Source organism: Rhipicephalus sanguineus, chromosome 4 (genome assembly GCF_013339695.2).
Source record: "Rhipicephalus sanguineus isolate Rsan-2018 chromosome 4, BIME_Rsan_1.4, whole genome shotgun sequence".
NCBI classification, from domain to species: Eukaryota; Metazoa; Arthropoda; class Arachnida; order Ixodida; family Ixodidae; genus Rhipicephalus; species Rhipicephalus sanguineus.
The window spans coordinates 71,048,082-71,065,221 of NC_051179.1; the positions used below are offsets into that span (position 1 = coordinate 71,048,082).

The 17,140-nt window shown below is 47.3% G+C and overlaps 1 protein-coding gene across 1 annotated transcript in view; it reads left to right on the forward strand.

Moving 5' to 3' along the window:
* The window catches only part of LOC119390215 (protein ABHD15), a 56,531-nt gene extending 40,632 nt beyond the window's left edge, over positions 1-15,899 (forward strand). Inside the window, exons 5-6 of the mRNA XM_037657781.2 lie at positions 10,718-11,028; positions 13,636-15,899. Coding sequence (XP_037513709.1) covers positions 10,718-11,028; positions 13,636-13,821 — 497 coding nt within the window. The 3' untranslated portion in view covers positions 13,822-15,899. The remainder of the gene's footprint in view (positions 1-10,717; positions 11,029-13,635) is intronic.
* Positions 15,900-17,140: the final 1,241 nt, after the last annotated feature.

The following is a 17,140-nucleotide window of genomic DNA, read 5'->3' on the forward strand; positions in this document are numbered from 1 at the left end:
GCGCGGTAGATGCAAGAACACCGAATGCGACTGCCCGGAGTTCTCGCGCGACACGGCGCCACTCACTGCGAACTCTGCTATTCCGGCCGGATGGTGTGCATACTGCGGGCACTCGCCTGCCATTAACGGCCGCATGGAATACCTGGGTAAGCAAATATTTCGAAATGTGTTTGCTCATTATATATTTTACAACTATTTTCCCAACACTGACGTTTCTTCCTATTGACCTCTGAACTTGACATTAGTATCAGGCCAAGTTCTCTGTGTACAGTATGACGGACAGAAGCGCGAAAATTTAGGGCTATGTATTTCACGTACTTTCATTTTGAACATCTCCATTTCGTGTCATAGCGGCGTAGTTTTGGCTCGAACACTTACATCAGAGCCAACATTAACTTTAGATGCCGGATTCGTAGCGACGTGACGTGGTTACCTTGAGTAATTGCTCATGAAAGTATTTGTAGTAAAGAAAGTGATGTCGCATTCAGTCCGAGAGTTTCTGTTTCACTCGGGTCGTGCGATCGACCGGGAAGGATGACAAGAAAGAAGGAAGGAGTGTTGCTCTCGGTGCCGTGGCTGTGAGCCGTTTCTCCTTCGCCGTCGGGTATCCACCGGTCCCCGCGTCTAGCGCTCGTTAGCTTTGGCTTGTCGGCGCCAAATTTCGTGGCCGCGTCGCGGTTCGCGGCGGTGGTCATTTTCGGGCCAGGAGCCGGAACGCCGGTAAAGGGGCCGCCTGGCGCCTCGTGCGGTGAATAAACAGCGCCTGCTTCCTCCGTCCTCCGCAGAGCGCCTCGAAAATGACCAAAAATATATTGTATGCCGTAAATTCATGTAGTCGATGCGTACATTACGAAGCGTTAAAATTGTGCCATATCCAAGCGCGTTAAGGCCACAGTAAAATTGTGTGTTTTTGCTGCACATCAAGGCTGAAGTTCGCTTTTTTTATGTGAGTGCGCAACGCACGAGTCCATAAGTATTATTTGAAGCCGTTATTGCTAAGAGACCGCTCTGGTTACAGGCGAACTATTTATGCCGCAACCTCGCCTTTTATAGTAAGATACGATTGCGTCACCTTCAGGAATTTCAGGCTACTGGGTGAAGTCGCACTTGTGTGCAATTAATAGGGAGTTTTCGAAAAGTGGCCCCAAACGTTCGGGGCCCCAAGGTCTCTTGGGTGGGCTCGCTTTGGGTCAAGCAGGAGTTATAGAGTTTTCGAATAGGGTCTGCGGCGATTTGGGCACTCCCCCTATTCTAGGTCACTGTGGTCTTGGCCGAGAGCCGTCGCTTCGATGTGAGTGCCGTCATGTTTGTTTGACGCAAAGGTTTTGGGGCAGGCTTTGGGGCTCCCGCTAAATTGGCGAAATAGCGTGCCCAACGCAAAACCCGAAGCTGTTTCGGTCTCGCGCATGCGCAGCGGCCTTGACGCTATTTCTTTGGGCCCCCTATTCGAAAACTCCCTAATATTTGCGTTACCGTAAGGTAGCATGAACAGTTTACCTTACGGTCCACTACGTGGAGCCAGTGACTCGGCGGTCGGTAATGCTAGCTGTCGCGGCACAAGAATGGAGCTCTGTTGCAGTCATGTTGTGATCTTATAGCAAAATTATACGGAATTACAGAAAAGCTGTTTTTGTAAGCGCCTCAGGTAGAGCATACGTGTCCAAACAGTCAATTCGAGCTTGCACCTTTTACTGTAAAAGCCCAAAATTGTCGCGAGTACAAAAAATGAAGTGCTTCGTATGGTACTCAGTGGTGTAACTAATAGCTGATATTTTGAATGCCGTTTCTGAAATTCGCAGTGAAATGTGGTCAGTATACGATCCCCAGGTTAACGGTTTTCTTTCTAATGGATGAATATGTCCGAGATACCACGCTGAGTGCACGTGTTCACAATCGAGTTGAGTTCTACTTCCACAAACACTATAATTGCGGAAGAGTGCTTAGCTCACCCGGCTGCCAACCGACAAGACAGCGGTTCGATTGCCACCGCGGGCACAAATCTTTTTTTTCCTGCAGCTGTTCCTCTTTATGGACGAACGGTTGCACCACAATGTTCCTTCTTTGGGGCTTACAGTTGCGTCATACGGGATGTCAAACATACGGTTAACCTCTCTGCATTTAGTCTCAAGAAGGACTAACGGTTCTGCCAACGCAGTTCGTTTGTCAAGGGAACAACTTTTGATTGAAAAGCTCGCAAGATCTTTTGGAGTGTACGGGGTTCAGAAAGAGGCACTCGTCTTACTTTCGCAATTATATTTATCGCTGTGAAATTTATATTTGTTGATCTGTGCGGACAATAGATGAAGGACATTCTGAAAGCGGAATAGATGCACCCCGCGTGAAGGCGCTTTTAAAAGCATCCTTTATCCTGAGGACCACGTCACCAGTGGCGGTATTACCGGCTTATCTCTTAAACGAAGAACTGGTAAGACAATCCTGTACCTTCTTATGTCCCTCTTTATTTCTTCAGATTGCCATATTTCAGAAGATTTTATTGGCGCCCAGTGTAATCCGGAACACTCACTTTTTTTTCATTCGTGCTCAAACAGATTGCCGCTGTACGCACTATACTTGACTTTGTGACTTCAAAACCCCTTTGTACTGTTCTTGCTGACCCCCAATGCCGCTATAATGAAATCAACAAAGAGCCACGAAGTTTGTCTGATTGTGCGCTGTATTCTGTGTTCATGAAGTTTAACTCCACGTTTTCTCTTTCAGCTTGCCTTTGAAAGTGAACTGATATTTTTAAGCACTATCGAGGAGAATGTCAAAAGCCTCAGCAAAATTCTGCCTGCAGTGGCGACAGTGTCATCCTTAGCGGACCCATCGTACACAGAGGTGGATGCGTACCTGAGGCCAAGGCTCGCGAAAATGGCCCTAATTTCAGAGGTGAGTAAAATAGTTTTTTAAGAGCCAAAGTTTCAGAAGCAATTCATAACGTCATCATTCTTCTGACAATATATACTCAGTTTTCAGCAGTGTATCAGAAGATTTAACGCCGCAGTCGCAATGTGAGCTTTGTCGACAAAATCATTTCCATGAATTTGTAGTTCTGTACCAAGTGAAATTGGACAACGGTTCATTCCATCAGGTACCAATTTAATTTCTCCTTTTTATCTTTGCCAGGTTTCACCCGTAGACATTATTGGCCCGCGCATTGTGTGGGGCGACGTGAAGGAGCTTGTATGCGGCAAAGAGCCCAGCGAAACCATGAAGCTACAGCCGAACACGTCGCTGGAAAAAGCACTGGTGCTTTGTTTGTGTGTGTACTACGTCAAGGACCTTGCGTATCCGGCTGCTTTTGGCCAGTTGCTTGGCTTCGTTCAAGCAGTCGTTAAACGTGCCGGCATCGACGAAATTCCATGGGCGCAGAAAAGGCTACGGTATTTGTTCACGAAACTACACTTCGTTTGAGTTAAGTACACATCAAAGTTTATGTGCTGCTTAAAGAGACATCCAAAATTCATCTAGCGCCTATTTTACAGTTCCTGTGTGTTTTTTTCTTGGATTGCTCTTCCATAAAAAGAAGCGTTTTTGTAAGTTATGGTCAATAAAAGTTTTACTCAAATTTAAATTCTTGTAAATATTTCGTTCTACTTAACCCCTTATCTTTGATTCAAAATCTAAAGTGTCAGAGCACTCCGCGCAAAATTTCTCACTCAAATTTCTGGACTACCGTATATATAAGTAATCGCCTCGAAAGAATGCATGCACATCAGAGGCTTAATTGTAGGATTCGCCAGATGCACCTGTGGAAGATGCTTTATGACAGTTTGAGACAATCGAGAACGCCTTCATTCTGCTAACACTACTAAATTCTGAACGGTGTATAACGAAGATCTAACGCCGCAATCGCGATGTGAGGCTTGTCGATCCGTGACGGGAGGCCTTCCTAATGCTTAGTTAAGGTGTAAGAGAGGATTTTTACTTACTTGATGCGGGATTCTCCTGCTCTATAAAATGTGTTTCTGACTGTCAGAAAGTGTTTAAAAATAAATTTGAGAGAAGATAATATTTGTTGTGCTGTATTTGTTGGTGCTTGGCGGCTCTTTGGCGGGTATATATGCTGGTTGCCCGGCATTAAATGGCTAATTACAAAAATCAAGTTTCAATTTTCATTTTGGGCACGGGAACATTCTATTGGTTCTGCAGAACACGAGCTCGCTAGCTGCACCGTAAATACAGACCGCACTGCCGATGTTGAGCTGTGCGTGTATATGTACCGTTGGGTACAACATGGAAAGAGTAGCCAGTGAAATAATGAAAGCTTGTCTCTTATTTCTAGCCTACTCTCTGTACTATAAACGAAAATCCATATTTATGTTTCAGCCAGCAAGGTCATTTTACCCTCTCGCAGTGTCGCGTTCTACAGTTTGCACATGTGCAAGATGAAAAGGAAAAATTAATTTTTGTAATGCGCTAATATGCCGGGCATCAGTATGTATACTCTCAAGAAGCCGCCAAGCCCATACAGCACAACAAATATTATCTTCTTTCAGCTTTCTTTTTGGGTGATTTCTGACAGTCAGAAAGGCATTTCAAGGAGCGGGAGAACGCCGCATTAAGTAAGTAAAAGTCCTCTCTTACACCTTCTCTAAGCGTTAAAAAGGTTGGCAGTCACGGTTGGCAAGCGTGGTGCGCTTAGCGTGAAAGCGCACCACGCTTAGTACAAGCGTGCAAAAAATCGCCCCCACTCACGCTTCGCAAGCGTTATGCATCCCGCAAGTCACGCTCAGGAAGCGTGATTTTTTCAGCGTGAAAGCACATCACGCATAGAACAAGCGTGCAAAAACACGCCCCCCTCTCACGCTTGCTACGCGTGAAAATATTTAGAGTGTACCGCCGCTCGCTCCGCTACCGCGACCGCCGCTCGCTACACCGCCGACTCGCTCGCTACACCGCCGACTCGCAATAAACCTGACGCGCGCCTAACGTACGCGTTGAAACATGTCTGTACGTGTCACCTCTCTCTCGCTTCACCCTCTCCACCACGTTAGCGCCGTTCAACCCGTGACGCCACCCGCGCGCAACGCTGCTGCTTCGCATCCAATCAGGGTTCCCTTTGGGAAGATGGTGTTAATTTTTTTATTTCTCTCTCTCTCTCTCGGCTCTCTTTCCAATCCCCTATTTCCCCACCCCATTCATGGTAACATACCTGATACTATCTTCTGGTTAACCTCCCTGCCTTCCTCTTCTATCTTTCCCTTTGTATTCAGTAGAACAGAGTGGGAAGCTCCTTTGCCGACTCCTGAGCTTGAAGAGTAGTATGCAATAATGTTTATACGCTCCAGGATTCATAGAAGCAGTTGCAGCTTTGTCGCGCGTTAAGAAATGCGAGATCTTTCACTGTGTCTATTGCCGTAGGTCTGGCATGACCATTTTTGACGTGGAGGCATCCACGCTAACAACTTATACCTGGCGACAACGTTCTGTGGCAGCACAGCCAAAGCTACGTGGGCGGAGCTTCTGCAGATGTGTTACTACGCCAAGTAGTCCGTTTGCAGACGATTTCGGTTTTGGTTTCGCAAGCGCATCCAAAATGCGCGTTTTCATGCGAATATTCACGGCTTATTATGTAATTTGGGAATTTATGCAGATAGTTTATACACAGATGTAATCGAAATTAACCACAAGCATTGATATACTTAGGGATGCAGCATAAATACATGTAATCATTGCTGAGCTCTTCTGCAAATCAAATTATATAACGCTAATGTGCTAGCGGTTCAAGTCCACGTGCAAGGCAAGCAACATTTAATTATTATTGTTTACATTTCTTTTTTTGGGGGGGAAAGCGATAGAATATTTTGTATTGCGAAGGAACGCAGGAATCAGCTTTATTGAAGCTGTCGGTTTTACTTTTTAAACGAAAAAAAAGTGCATGGCCCAGCAGTAACTGTGAAATTGGAAATGTTACGCAAAACTGCGTCGCTACCACAGATCGCGAAGAAGGCTCGCAGAGTGGCCAAGTGAAATCGTCTCGTGGGGATACTGTAACCTATAGCTTGCTCTTTTCGTGACGTCATTTCCGTGACGTAAATACACACGGTGATTATTGGTGCAGGCCAGCAAAAAGAACTTTGAAAGTACCACGTTAGGCGCAGTGACTGGGGCATACAGCTGCAGACAGTGCACAGTCACAATGCTTCGGGCAATCCGGATCTCTTAAATTCTGCAGCAGCGCCTTTATGGATGCCCGCGCTGATGTGCGTGTCTACCATTTCGATTTTGCATATGTACATATACCTACATATACCACGCACGCGCACAAACATACGCATGAACATACATAAAGGTTAGTTGAACCTCCCTCCCACCTCCTGAGAAAAATGTCTGTCTACGCCAGTGATATTTCCGTCTTGACCGACATGTTCATGATAACATTATTGTAAAGCAAAGAGAAGTTAGCATACTCATAGCTATTCTACACAGCAATAACCATAGGGAAGATTTTGTTGTACGATGAACTCGTTGTACATAAAGTCAAAACCAGCAACAACAAACAAAAAAGAAACAAGTTCAGCGTGTGTACAACAATATTTACAAAGGAACTTACCACAGAATGGCTGGCAGCATCTCACGCGCCATGTCAGAATCTTCATTTTTTTCGTGTTCTAATCTTCTGCTGTTACGGCGCGCACAATTCCTCGTAGCAATGTGTTTCAGAAATAGAAACTAACACACGCTCCAGCAACTAAAGGTCATTGCGACGCGATGAATGATCTTGGGAGACAGCATAGTGGTGCTTGTGCTCTAAAAGGGAACGATTTATATTCTGTTGTGGGAGAGCGGTACGCTGCCCGTAATGCATACTTCAGTTGCGGGTCGCGGTCTCTTGACTCAGGTTTAAAAGAGGACGATTTAGCGCATTGTGTAGTCTAATCTGGGAGCGTCAAAATGGGAAGTTTTATTGTACATGTAACTTGTACATAAGCAAAAAAGCAAGTAAAAACGGTATATACATTTCACAGATGAACACTAAAAGACTGATTTATCTCTGTATTTCCAAAAGCACACAAATTAAAAAAGAAAAATTTCGCCATCTCCCACTAAAGGGAACCATGTGGGGATGCGAAGCAGCGCATGGGTATACTTAAAATTCCGTTCATCACGGGCACCTTGCCCGATGTTAACGCGTCCTTGCAAGTGGAGCACACCATGAATTCATTGTAGTTGCTGTTGCTGTTACTCGTCCCGAACTCTTGTTGGAGCACGCCACGCGGGTTCATTGCGCGTCTGCAGAATCTCGTTCCCCGACGCCATCACGTGATTGCTGAGAGAGTGTAAGGGGGAGAGGCCACAGCGTCTTACCCAGCCCCTTACACAGACCCGAACGCGCTAGCGCGTGCCAGCACACGTGGTTTTGTCTGCGTTACGCCAAGCTAGTACAGCATAAGGCAGCCCGGGCCCCTAAAGTGCTCTGCACGTATCATCATCAAGGCGGTCGAAGAACAAGACGAAGGAGCGCGCGCTCTGCACGTATCATCATCAAGGCGGTCGAAGAACAAGACGAAGAAGACTTCTCCTTGGCGCGAGCGCGCGCTCAATATGTTAGAGATGGCTATGGTAGGTTTTAGAAAGCGGACGGTCGCCAATGGAACTACGGACAAAGCCTAGCGGAAAAGCTGCTTCGCATCTAAAAATACAATAAACAAGATCACATTTTTCACATATTGAAGACCACGTATACACACGCACTAGAGTGGAAGGTCTGTTAGTACGGGACTACTGGAAACTCCAGTAGTCCCGTACTAACACTCCAGTTGTACCTTCCTTACTTTAAAAAATTGCACCATTTCCCGCTAACGGGGACCATGAGGCGATGCGAAGACGGAGCACTTGCACGATCGCGTTCCGTTGGCGTTCGCTGGGCATGCTACCGACCTCGCGTCTTGCAACGCGAAGAGGAACGCTACGCGCGTCTTGTCTTCTCTCTAGCCTGGCCGTTAATTCTCACAGGGCGAGCGGGGAACGCGGTCGACAGGCGCGCGAGAGGGCGGCAGCGTAGGAGAGGAGAGAGAGGGGGAGGGTACGCACATGCCCTGGTGCTCATCGCGGCGTTGCGCAGGGGAGAATTTCGGCATGTCTAGCCCACTGATCTCCACTAGGAGGAGCTGGATGGCGCATCGAGCACGCGGGCGTGAAGCCACCGGAAGCCGCTGTTTTTGTCCCGGAAAAGAGTTTTTCTCTTGTTTTTTAAAGAAATACCTGCCTGTAGCGCAGTAAACTGTACGAATAGACCGGAAAAGTCGCGAGGAAAGACATTTCACGCTAAGTACCTCAATGTTGCATTACTTTTTACGCATTTTGTACGTTGCCGCGCTCCGCCGTATTCGGACGGCGTCGGCACGGCGTTCGTCATCTTTCGTGTAGCGTTCGTCGGCGTCTAAAGTGAGGCGTAATCGCAGAGTTTGAAAAAATAAAAAAGAAAAACGATCATAACAACAGCTGCCACCCGAGAATACTTCAATTGCGCGACTGAGACGGATAGAAGACGCCAGCTTCCGGGACAAACAGGGGACCTTCCGGTGGCTTCACAAGCGCCCGCCTCGCAGAGCGGGGATGCGCCGTCCAGCCTTTTTAATGGAGGTCAGTGGTCTAGCCTGCGTTTCAAAGATTGGAGAGGGGAGAGGGGAAACGGGAGAGGGGTAGTGGAGAGTAGGTGGGGAGAGGAGGAGTGGAGAGGAAAAGTGGTGAGGGGAAATGGGAGAGGGGAAGTGGAGAGGAGGGGTGGATAGGAGGTGTGTGGAGAGGGTATGCGCATGCGCAGTAAGGGTGGTCACGCCGCACACCACCACCACCACCACCGGATAGAACTCCGCTATAAGATGCTTCACATCTAATAAAAGAAACGCGTGTGCCATCGTCGAAGGAAAGCCTCTTCTCCGTGTTCTTCCAGCTGTTCGTCGAGGTGATCACACACAACGAGGCACACTTTCTGGAGTGCGGGGTAAACGCCTTTATGAGGTTGCGGCGTGCCTACGCTAAGAATTAACCAACCAGAGGGCGTGCCGTTCCGAGCCGGTTCGCCAATGCACCGTCGCCAATTGCCAACTTTTGCAACCTCCGTGCCGGCCCTAGTCGGTTATCTAAATTTCACGTAAAATTTCTTTCATCTCTCCAAATTCTGCGTCTAGGACGCGTAAGCTAAGAGATTTATGTTTGCTCACAATTTGTTTTAATCTAATATCGATTAGCGCTACGCGACGAACGCACCCTGCAAATTGGTGCCGCAGAGAGCGCGTTCTCTGCGTCGCCCTCGTCGTTTGGGTTGCCATCTGTTTAGAAGAAATGGTTCACGATTTAGTACATACCCTATCATGGGACAACAGTAATCTTGTCTCACCAGATATGAATAGCGCGACCGCCGCCAATGGAGCCGCCAATTTATTTATTTATTTATTTATTTATTTATTAGGGGCGAAGCTCCTTAAGGCGGCACCCGTTCGTCCCTCGTAGTCGTAGTCGTAGTAGTCGTAGTGCGTAACCAGTTTTACGCTTTGACCTCCAAGGTGGTGCCGTTGGGAGATTTTTCCTGTGCGTTGTTGAACAATAAAAAATTCGCAGCGTGCGCGTTAACTAAAAGCCGAATTCTTCTGTCTCTCATTCCCCATTAGCAGCCATTGGCATGTTCCAGTAGGAAACGTTAGTAGAAGTAGAAGTGCAAGTGTTAGCTAAAAGCCGACTTCTTCTGTCTCTCATTCCCATTAGCAGCCATTGTTTACCTCCAAGGTAGTGCCTGGTGAGATTTCTCCCGTGCGTGATTAAACAATAAAAATTGTGTTCAAAACGCCGTTGATTGATGAAATAAACCAACGAAAGACGCCAGATGTTTTGTAAAAGCAAAACGAAAGAACGCCAGATGTTTCTAAAGCAAAACGAAAAGACGCCAGCTGCTTAACGAAAGACGCCAGATGTTTTCTAAAGCAATGATTTTCTAAACAATGAAAATTCACAGCGTACATGTAAAATTAAAGTGAGCTGCAAGTCGTCATAACTCATCGAACCTTTAGTATAAACGCGCCCGATCTCACGTCGGTGATGATGTACTGGGCAGAATTCACGGAAGATTCACGGTTTACCGATGAACCTTCGCAGCTTCGCCCACTCATCATCATTCACTCCGTGGATATGCTGTGATTTTTTATTTATTTATTTATTTATTTATTTATTTATTTATTTATTTATTTATTTATTTATTTATTTATTTGTTCATTCACTTATTAATTTATTCAATGCCTTCAACGTCAGAATGCATTACAGAAGGGAGTGATAGTTAAAACAATGTGCATTTGTTAACGGCTAATTCAAACAATAATCTTCAACCGCGGATTGAAGTGCAGAAACACTTGGAGTGGCGCAATAGGTGGGCAGGTGGTTCCATTCCTTGGCTGTCTTCGGCATGAAAGAACTGGAAAGGAAATTAGTACGACAAAAGGGGACTCTAACTTTATGACGGTGATCAAAACGATCAGACAAACTAGATGGCTCACTAATTAGTTCATTCTTCCGGTGTGGATTATGAAAAATCTTATGAAATAACGATAAATCAGACACTTTCCTGGAGGAGAGAAAGATTAGAAAGTCGCAAAGTATGGTTTAAGGACGACACACTGGTAAAAAGGGAATAGTTGGATGAAATGCAATGCTCACGACGGTTTTCCGCAGATATCGCGGTTTCGGGTTCGCTGAACCTCTCTCCCTGTCGTTCCTGCAGGCGTACTCCGCCGTCGAGCGCTGCAGCGCATTGTGGCGGAGCACGGCGGCGTCCTCTGCCGGGCCGGCTACTCCTCGAGCTCGGCGGCGTCGGCGGCCGTAGACGTGGAAGGAGCGCTGTCGGCTACCAGCTGGCCGGACGTCGAACAGAAGGTGCTGTGGCCCGCATGCGGTGCCAGCAGCGCCGCCCAGTATTGGGAGCGCAACGCGCCGCTGCGCGACGCCGACGACATCGCGACGCCGCTGCTGTGCGTCTCCAGTGCGGACGACCCCGCGGTACCGGAATGGGCGCTTCCCATGGATATCTTCCAGGTGAGCATGTCGAGGAATCTTTAATGAGAATAAGTTAATAGTTATTCTTATTTAGATAAAGATACAAAATAAAACAGATTTTCTTATTCATTCGCCTCACTCGACTCGAAGCCGAAAGCCGTCTTCATCCACTTTTTTATTATCATTCGATGTATTCATCCTCCCCCGCCCCCCACCGAAAGCTTTCTGCACCTAACGTAGTTTTAAGGCGCAAGCCTTATATGCCTCACTAAACACAGAACTTGACCGTGGACGTCCAGCGTCGTCGGCGGCGTCTTGCGTCCTGCGGCGCCGGGGACGTGTGGTGTAAAAAAATCATCATCACGTGATGACGTGACCATATGACGTTATCATGACGTCACCGATCACGCACAAATTGTGACGTCATCATGACTCCACAAATTCTGTTGTGACGTCATGTGACGTAACGCCACATAATGTGGTTGTAGCGGCCTCCTTTGGGCGGCCAACAAAACTGGAGAGCGCGCCATCTCAATAGAAGGAAATAAAGACGGCGCTTCGCAGTGGCACGTGAAGCCAAGGCTCTTGTTCCCTGCTGCCGTCGATTCTGGTTCAGCCGCCTCGTTGCTTCACTCCTGTGGCATAAGCTTACACCGTCATCACATGACATCGTAGCTTGGTCAAAGGTGGGCTGATCACGGAGGCAGTGCAAAACTAGGTGAGATGCCTCCTAACCTGGAGGCATTGCGAAACCACGCTAGGTGCACAAAGCTTTCGGAGGGTGGCGGGGCAGGATAAACACATCTAGGGAGCTTACATGACCGGCCGTTCATGTAGGCTCCCTAATATATCGACTGAGAAGAAAAAGAAGATGGCTTTCGGCTTCGAGTCGTCTTAGGTGAATGCACAAGGGACCCTGTGATTTTTGCACTGCCTCCGTTATCCGCCCACCTTTGGCCAAGCGTCGATGTCATGATGAAGTCACAAATTTTTGTGGTATGTGACGTCATGATGACGTCACATGGTGACGTCATCGAGTGATGATTTTTTGCACCACTCGTGTTGGTGCCGACACCGCGGGACGCCGACGCCGCCGACGCGGGACGTCGGTCATTTTTCGCGTTTGACAAGGCAGCTAAAGCTTTCGCCTTAATAATAATATCTGGGGTTTTGTGTGCCAAAACCACGATATGATTATGAGGCATGCCATTGTGGAGGTTTCCGGAAATTTCGACCATCCGGTGTTCTTTAACGTGCGAGGTTAATAAATAATGCCGATTATCAGCTCGCTAATGGTATCGTTGTTAGAAAAAGCAAGATCGTAGCTTGCTTCAAATTCACGTTTGTTCTGCCATGAACTCACACACAGTGCCTTCGCCTTCACACCCTTTTGCTCGCACTCAAAAGCTGTTGTTTACATACACGCGTCCATTAATTCGCACTCACCGGCATTCACTAATTATGCAACTAGTTTCTAATCGAACAAATTCCGGTTCAATTTGTGTTGAACATGATCTGATATCACTACGCTTCTGTTCCCACGTGTACAACTCTGCTAATGTACACCACTTCTCGAAGTGACCTAGTCGCTTCATCTACAGCATCTTGTAACCACGTTGAGCAGAGCCATCAGCGCGCTAGGTTTATCGGGAGGAGGCAGAAATTCACCCTCTGACACATGGGAAAAACTAGTTGATGTTCTTTACATAGATTTCACTTCTTGAAGTTTGAGTGCATACGCTGCAACAGTAGTATACATAAACGCCCCTATAAATGGCCGTGACGTCGCTAAAGTGTGATGCGCATGATGCAGCGCCACGCCCAGTACATCTTTTCAGCGCTCCTCCTTTCCCTTGGCTAGTTTTAACGTTGTCCGTAATGAGTTATTTTGCAAGTACTCAGCACGAGAGAAAGAGGGAGGCGATTACTGCGGAGAGGAAAAAAGGAGCCTTTTTCTCGCCGCAATCACTCATCGCCACCAAGTTTAAAGTTTCTGCACTGTCTAACTAACACGTCACGCCTAACTTGTTTAGACAAGTGTATTAAGTTCGCTGATCCTTCCCGTACTCGTAGACAAACACTTTTAACATTTCATTCATTCATTCATTCATTCATTCATTCATTCATTCATTCATTCATTCATTCATTCATTCATTCTCATTTTATTACCTCAAAGGTCTCTTGTTGGGATATTACATGGGGGGGTCGGTTGTGAATGTTTAACAATATACTATAAGTTATGATGGGATGGTTTTGATGAGCTGCTTGAACGCTTGTGGGTCGATGATAGCGGTAACCTCGGTAGGCAGGTCATCCCAGTCTCGTGTTGTGTGCCGGAAAAAAAGATTCCTGAAAGGTAACGGTACGGGCTTGTGGAAGATACATACCGCGTTAGAGTGACTGTTACGAACTGAAGCTGACAGTTTCAAAGAGTTTTTTTTCTATACAATTGAACACTGGAATTATTTACCTGGAGGTGTTCGTGCATTTGACATTTCGTGACATTTTGTCTGTAATTGAAGAATGATGTGCGATCCCTTACATTTACAATGGAGCCCCAGCGGGGCTATACGTAAAAATAAATAATAAAAAACTTTCACTTTATCGCAGAGGTCAACTTACAGTGTCTTAAAATGCTCGCTGCAGATTGACCCGCAACTCCTGTTGCTGCTCACCGAGCACGGCGGCCACGGTGGTTTCGTGGCGGGCCTTGGCTGTTCATCGCCGACAGCACCCAGGTCCTGGGCGGACGGCGTAGCACTGGGCTTTATCGCGGCTACCTTGGACTTCACTAGCCGCGACGGACGGCTACGCAAGTGTGCCACCCGATGAAACCCGTCAGAAGTATCCAACGACGTCGCCCGTGCATGAACGCTCTGTTGCCAGGAGTCAACGCCGACCTTGTGGCCCAGGACGTTTTGCCGCGAGCACAGACATTGCCTCGTCAATCGTACACGAGCACGCGTGACCAGGACGTTTCCCTACACCGCACAATGACGATAGCTGAGATTAGGGCGGTGTGAACGTTTCCTCGTCGGAATTCAGGGGAATCCCGCTGAGAATCTCAAAAAATTCGATGGGGCGCCCCTGTGGAGCTTGGTGATGAACTCCTTGAGTGTTCATGCGAATGTCTCACTAACTATTTTACGGTGTTAAAGAATTCCGAATCCTCATAACTTGGGCATGAAGCTTGTGAGAAGTTTGATGCAGGGAACAGCGTGGAAAGAAAAAACGAAGACGAAGCAGAGGAACGAACAACCCTTACAAAATATATTTAGACAGTCTATAGGCCGTCTAAAGATGGGTTAGACAGTCTATAGACTGTGTAAATTGATTTTTGTAAGGGTTAATACACAACATGCTTCTGCTTCATCTTTCGCGCGGTTCCCTGGAGCAAGATGCTCAAACAACTAGCCAACAAGTTCGCATCGTGAGAAGACTGTTGCGAAGGTCCACAATCTTTTGGTGTTGCCGCGCGGAGCACCCCAGTGTGTCGTACATTACTTACGGAGCTGATGGCTGTCGGTAAGCTTATTTTTGAACTCTCCTACCATGACACGGGAGCAGGAACCATCGGTATCCACATCAGCCCATTCGCATAGCTTTGAAGCTTTGTTATTGAAGCGCACTGCTGTACAGACATGACATCTGTGGTTTCGCGCATTGTTTGTTGCTTGTTCACGCAAATTTCACAGCTCCGCAGTCAATGCATTGACGATTCATGTATTCGTCCATTATAGTGGAAACTGCAGTTTTTTCCCTCCGTTTTTTTTTTTGCCTCCAAACAAACACTTTGCTTGTTCTCGCTGAGCGGAGCTTGTACTTGTTATTGTTAATATTAAAAAAAAGCACTGTTACCATTGCAAAGGATATACAAGACGAGAGCTATCACCTTGCTTGTTTTTTTAGTTTATTGTTATTTTTATCTACAAGTATCTAATAGTCCTTGAAGAAGGCATTGGGTAAGGCAGGGCCGTAAGTAAGGGGTGGGGGGGGGGGGTTGTTGAGGGGGTTCTGACATCACCCGAAATTTTTTTCATTCTTTAACTTTTCGGGTGATAGTCAAATATTTGCATGCCTTCACAGCAACCACGAGTTGCAAAAGTTGGCCGTTCTACACAGAAACACCCCCCGAAAAAAATTCCTGGGTATGGCCCTGGGGTAAGGGAGGAGGTGTGGTTATACAGTCGTAAAATGTCCTAGCTTCGCTCTTGAATAACTGATGATCTCGTGGTATAAGGAGCGTGCGTAACGGGTAACCAGGACCCTATGTTAAAATTGTGGTCGGACAACCAAATTTTTAACATATGGTCCTGTTTACCCGTTACCATAACAATAATCTTAAATTTCGATGTCTTCAATTTAAAACTGCGAAATTCTACCCACCATAGGAGAGAAAGCTAACAGCACAGACTTCACTGAACGGTGCTTATTCCGATTTTTGTGGCACTCGGTAACAAGTAAACGCTTTTTGAAGGCGTGGGACTCTGCGCTTGAAATGAGATCAATGAAACAGTTGCTCACTTAGTCCTGCGGAGCTTTTTGTGAGCTCAGCCTTTGTCAAATGTCTTCAAATAACTGTTCCGTGTGATCAGCCTAACAGTAAGCACGTTCAAACCTGTAAGTATGTTTGCGCTTCTCGCCGCGGAGCTGGTCGACACTGCTTGACGGGAGCACCGTATTGGGAGCGAGTACACGAGAAGTTACAGTATCCAAATACCGTGCATCGTAACTAAAACTCTTAACACCCTTGAATCTGGCTGCTTTGAAGGAGACAAGGCCACTTGTCGAAACACTGACTCCAGCGACACCTCCTGTTGAAGGATATTAGCTTCCCTTGAGCTTCTGCCTCGTTTGGCTTGCTACCCTGAAAGACACGGTAAACAATTATGCGGGAACCAGCGGAAGAATGTTGTTGATTGGATCGATTAGACAAAACGCTACGAGACTCGTGGATGCCGTGCATGCTGCAGCTCCAGGATCCGCCGCATTACAAACCGCATTAAAGCCCATTTAAAGGACCCATGTATAGGTCACCAGCACTGCTATCCCTACCAACCGACCAAGACACCAACGCATCACCAAGACAGTACTTACAGTACCCACAATATCAGCTCAAGTTTACCCGACCACACTACCGCCTTCAACACAATCCGGGAGGCTTATAACGTGGGTCTGGAGCGCGCGCTCACTGGTGCAGACTTGTACGCATCCGCCTTTTAAGATGGAAATGCCGCTGCCTCCTAAAGTCGTACCCGACTGTAGAGTAGACGTTGGAAATGTGTTCACGAGTGCTGTCTCCGTTGACGCTATAAGTCCCCGCCGGCACTTACGTCAACCTGGCGCTAGTTAGTGCAAGGATATCGACGACAATCCGCTGTAATCAACTTCTTCATCTTCGTGTGCTGACCTCTGCAGTTCTGGCAGGTTTTGGTTGGTGGGCGGAGCTTTGCGCGGTGAACCGGGATCTCTAGAACGAGAGCCTCCGAGATTGAGAGGCGTGCGGAGACCATGCCGTGGCCTCCGAGATTGGCTCCTGCGGCCCGCAGCCGGAGCCAACCTCGGAGGCCACGACCATACCAAAACATTTGGCGCCTTTTCCGCTAGGGGGGGGGGGGGGGGGGGGGGGGGGGGGCGCATGCGCCGTGGCACCGTGAAAAAAAAAGGCGAATTGGCATAACTAAGCGCGAAGATGATGGTGTTTCCCGGGCGTTATTGCGTCGAGGAATGTCGTGATGAGGAGACACCGGGTGTAAATATGCGCTTCGCTATAGAGAAAACTTCGTGCTCTAAGTCTGACAGTAAGAGCAGAACTATGAAAAAAAAAAAAAAAACCTTGGACGGCGCTTGAGCTTCGCCTTCAAGAGTAGAACGCGACAGCGTATAATCGGGTACCGTGCACATCGCCTTCTCAGTTGCTGGCCTCTTCGGTTCTCGGTGGATGCCTCAGCCGTGCCGCGAGGAAACGAATGTATGTGCAAGTAACATTGGCCGTTTCAAAATATCCTAGAATGCCTACTGCAAGTACAGTTGCGAAGTGCCCACTACACCACAATTCTTCCTATTGCGGATAAGCGAAGGGCCCACTGCTCACTTTTGCTGATGATGATAATTGAATATTTCTGAGCGCTTTGTAATGGGTGGGGCTTTA